This window comes from Teleopsis dalmanni, chromosome 2 (genome assembly GCF_002237135.1).
Source record: "Teleopsis dalmanni isolate 2A chromosome 2, ASM223713v2, whole genome shotgun sequence".
Taxonomy (NCBI): domain Eukaryota; kingdom Metazoa; phylum Arthropoda; class Insecta; order Diptera; family Diopsidae; genus Teleopsis; species Teleopsis dalmanni.
Window position 1 is genome coordinate 194377559 of NC_051847.1, and position 4569 is coordinate 194382127.

Sequence of the window (4569 nt, forward strand, 5' to 3'; positions counted from 1 at the left end):
AGAAATTTTGATCTGTTTCAGTAGAATATGAGAGTTTTTACCAAAACAGTTCGAAATTTACTTTGAAGTGGGTAAGTACATATTTTATTATTTTAATACATATATTTTTATACCTACGTTTATATTTGATATAATTAATATATTTATATGATTTCTTTAAACTTTTCTTCATTAATAATTATAGTTAAAAAATACAGACTTTTATTTCACTTTCAAAAAATAAAACTAAACTAATGGAAGTAATAACTCTATTGTGATAAAATCAAAGCCGATAAAGAAATTGTTGAAAAAACCATTTAAAACTTTAGTCTATTTAAAATTGAAAAAAAAGATGAATAAATGATTTAATTTAGCTTAGAATTATTTTCAAATATTTCTTACTTATCATATTCTATTGTGAATGCACCATTTTACTATAAAAGCTTTTCAATTGTTTTTGGTTTGTGTCTGGATTGTAAAATTTAAAACAGAAATTGCCATTCACAATAGTTAGGAATATTTTAAAAAATTTGTCATTTTTTATAAATTTTTGTCTTTTTGTTACTAACAACTAAAAATTTGCTTATAAATTATAGTTAATATGTTTAGTTTTATTTTAAATATGGTAAACATAATTATATAATTAATATTGTTTACACTGATAAAAATAAAATAAATCTTTTAGTCAAGAAAACAAAACCAAACGAATTAATAATTAATTACATTAATAATATTTTAATAATAAATAATAATATAACAATAATATCTTATACATAATAATTAAATAGTATTTAGTTACAAGTCATTATTTGATATAAATCTGTTTCCTTCAGAATTGGTGCCTTTATAGATGCACTCTGAAACTGAAAGTTTTCTTATTGTACCTAGACGACACGATATAAATTATTTTTATAAATAAAATTATTTTAATAATAATTATCTTACCACAATGTTGTCCATTATTTTCATTGTTATAATTCGGTAATGGATTAAGAGTTTTACTTGGCAGAAATCCCTTCATTTTTGCCCACAACATTTTCGGTGTAAATGTCAAAATGCGTGCTTGTTCTTGTGCCAAATCACTTGGAGAAATATGACGTAGTTGCGCAGAAGAATGATCCAGGAATTTAAGTTTATTAAAAGAATTTAAAATCACAGTTCTTAAAAAAACAATAATTACTATAAATTCAATTCAGTTACTATTAATTTTTTATTACCTATAATAATCATATTCGTAGGAAATATTATGGCAAAATGGCATCAACTCTAAACCATCTGGACAAATAGGATTGCCATGCAAACTCAGGTACTCCAGGTTCGGAAATAGTGAACTTAAAATATTAACTGTTGTATGAAGATCACTGAACTATACCATAAAGAAATAAGAAATAAATTAATATTAATTCTTTTCTTAGTGATTCTTCCTTACTTACATCATTTTTATTTAATATCAAAACTCGAAGACTTTCCATCGGCTTCTTGAGTTGACGAAAATGGCCCTCATGCAAACGATTGCTATCCAATATCAGCACTTTAAGGCGATCGAAGCGATAAATCCAATCTAACTTCGAAATGCGGTTGCGACTGAGGTCAAGGTACTCGGTACAGCCACCGTAGTCGTTGATAACATCTGTTGGTACTGCTTCTAAGTGCTGCTGCGTTAAGTTGAGCTGCGACGTTTAAGTTCCATATTTAAAATATTTTCATATTAAATAATATTGAAGATGAGTTGGAGTGCGATAAGATAAAAATAGTAGGTGTTAAAGTATTGTCACTTGCCTCTTTGGTTGCCTCATTGTATATTCCTGCCCTCGCGTTTTGTTCCATTTTCTTTAAGATTTTTTTATTTTGAAGAAAATTATTTTATTCAAAATTGTTATTATTCTCACTACATACTATTGTTTTTTTGTGTTCTTGCTATTTATTTTTAAATATATTTTTGAAGTTACATTTTATTTATTTTTATAATTTATTGCAATGCACGTCTGACACTGATTGTTGTTGTTCTCATCTGCGATCTCGTTTAACCGAAAATGTTTACCACAAAAGTGACTTTAGCATTGTGGAGCTTTTCTTGCGGTTGGCTGGTTTTGCATGCTACAGTCGGCAGTGCTGACATTCACATGCGTTAATAATTGTTAGTTTTGTATTTTATGTAGTCAACTAATCATTAAAAACAAAAAAACATATTTAATATAAAAGTTAGTGGTGTATATAAAGTAAACAGTTAACTAACCTATTATTTGGTACGCTACTGTTAAAACCTATGCACATGGAAAATCTTAAGTTTATGTTAATTCTGTTTCAAATTTTTTTATTTTATAGTTGCAGTCATATAAAAAAATCCGGAATATTCGGTAAAATTATGTTTCGTTTTTTCAGTTGTTGGGGTAGAAACGTAAAGAATTTTTTAAGATTTTTAAAGTCAAATGTGATGAAAGTGACCATTTTCTTCATATAAACTATTGTATTAATAGAGTTGTTTTGAACAGTAGAAAATGCAAACATTAAAATTTTCGTATTTTTAATTTCACTAATACTCCAATTTGTGTCGTTAATTAAGACTAACAAATTGCGACTCAAATCGAAACAATGCAAATCGAATCGCATTTCTCTACACATTTAATTTACACAAATATTCTGGTTTTTGACCACTAGTTGATGAAGAATTACCTTAATGAGCCTTATTCAGCCTTATTCTGAATCAACATTTGGCTTAATGGAATTCTTCTTTGATTCTGATTTTCTATCCAAATGGTTAGAAGGGACTCCAATTTTCCAATTAATGAATTTTCAGTTTTTATGACTTGTTTGGCCTACAAATATATGACGGCTTTTTCATAGTCCTTTATTTTGTCTGCATCAGAATAATAAATTCTTCCTACAGTAGTTGGAGCTTAATTCAAAAGCAGGTTTCCCAATGTATGCAAGTTTTTCTCCAAGTTTAAAACGTTTAAAAATGTCTAACTTTTATTCCTAGAAAATAGGTTTCGCTTTTGACTCATTTTTATACTTCATAAAGCAGAAATTTACCTTTCCACATTTTACTTAAAAACTTAATGCATGTAAATATCCTTTGAAAAACTGTGACATGCATTAAAAACGACACAAATCGAAAGACTACCGACGAAATTAGAAGCTAAAACTTGTTTTTTTGTTTTTGGCGACGCAATTCGAATCAACGGAAATCGGGGTGACGGAAATCGGTGTGTTAGTCTAATTGAATTTTTTGCGGACCATGCAGCAGTTTCGAGTATTGCCAAATATTCATCACCATCAGTGGTCTTTTTGGAAATATTTTTTGAACTTTTGAACTTGGTTTTCGAACTTCCACCCTTCAAATTGAACATGCAATTTGAAGTTGAGAATCAGTGTTAATTAGCCAATAGAACCAAAGTCGTACTTTATTTGAGTGTTCTAAATTAAGGTTTTATTAAGTTACTATAAAAATATATTACGAAATTTACAAATAAAAATAATAACAATTAATTAATTCGTTTATTCTAGAGCGGTTTTATGAGTTCGTTTTGATTTACCAAACCAAGTGAATTTAATATATTTTACGTATTCATTAATAAATGCGTATTGTTTAGCGTGTAATAAAGTTCTCTAATACCTGCATAAAGCAAAAGCTCTTAATAACGAGCTTTTTGTTTATTTTGGCGACAAGTGTGTAAATTAATGTGATGATTTATAAATGAATCATAGATGGCGCATCAATCAGTAGAGAGTTCGGAAAAATTTAAAATGGAAATTAAAATTTTTTCTTACAAATTTTTTTTTTGAATATACCGTAAAAAATGTTATTGTGAAACTAAGAATAATAAAGAATTTTATAAACGAAATTTTATTATACACATTGCGTAGTGGTGTGTCTGGTCTTTTCGGTGTCCAACTCATACGGATACCTGGGCACAAAGACATCTCGGCAATTGTTTAGTAAAAGAAATTGCCGAAACAGTCAAGATTTAGAAAAACGTTCAATAAGACTTGGTCTACTTTTTAATGCCTGTCAAAGCAGTGAACTTGCGGATGAGTAGTAAATTGTACTTCACTTCTTGTGTTTCATGTTCATCATTGCCTAAGAGCAGTTTCAAAGACTTGAAAGTCTATTTTCTAACGGACTTGACAGAGCCGTCATCTTTAGAAATTAGGGACATAGTCAAATTCATAAACTTGTTAGATTGTTTCTCTTCTACTTCTATTTAGATGGAGGGATATTGCCAAGTTATAAAAATTTGTCAAAATTTTTCTATCTAATTAGATGGAAAAGTCGGAGCTTCTCAAAGGAATGGCGTGAGTGCATTCGATTCTTGGGGATTTTAACTTTAAGGAGACTTTTTAGATATGGCGTATAATCAGCGTCTCATACATGGTATTACTATCGGCCGTTATTTGTGCTTAAGTGATTTTGGTTTGTAAAACCATAGGTAGGATGAGTATGTGCTTATGATCGAACCGTAGATTAGGTACTATCTAATTATTAAATTTTTCTTATTATCTGGGTTGTATAATGTTCATGGTCAAATTGAGTGATAAACACAGGATGTTTTACGAGTATCATTATTGAGATATTTATATATCTCAAGG

The 4569-nt window shown here is 28.6% G+C and overlaps 1 protein-coding gene across 1 annotated transcript; it reads right to left on the reverse strand.

The window, feature by feature from the left end:
• Window positions 1-774: 774 nt before the first annotated feature.
• On the reverse strand, window positions 775-1885 carry LOC119679450 (leucine-rich melanocyte differentiation-associated protein-like). The gene is made up of 5 exons (XM_038091806.1): window positions 1759-1885; window positions 1413-1649; window positions 1197-1345; window positions 925-1139; window positions 775-863 (listed from the first exon to the last, which is right to left on the reverse strand). The coding sequence occupies exons 1-5, from the start codon at window positions 1804-1806 to the stop codon at window positions 775-777; spliced, it is 738 nt and encodes a 245-aa protein (XP_037947734.1). The 5' UTR covers window positions 1807-1885.
• Window positions 1886-4569: the final 2684 nt, after the last annotated feature.

Excerpts from the sequence above, each read along its gene's own strand:
- LOC119679450 (XM_038091806.1), bottom strand. The coding sequence starts at position 1,806 with ATGGAACAAAACGCGAGGGCAGGAATATACAATGAGGCAACCAAAGAG. Across the intron at positions 1,650-1,758 it reads ACAATGAGGCAACCAAAGAG|CTCAACTTAACGCAGCAGCA; the intron begins GCAAGTGACAAT and ends TAAACGTCGCAG. Across the intron at positions 1,346-1,412 it reads TGATATTAAATAAAAATGAT|TTCAGTGATCTTCATACAAC; the intron begins GTAAGTAAGGAA and ends TTTATGGTATAG.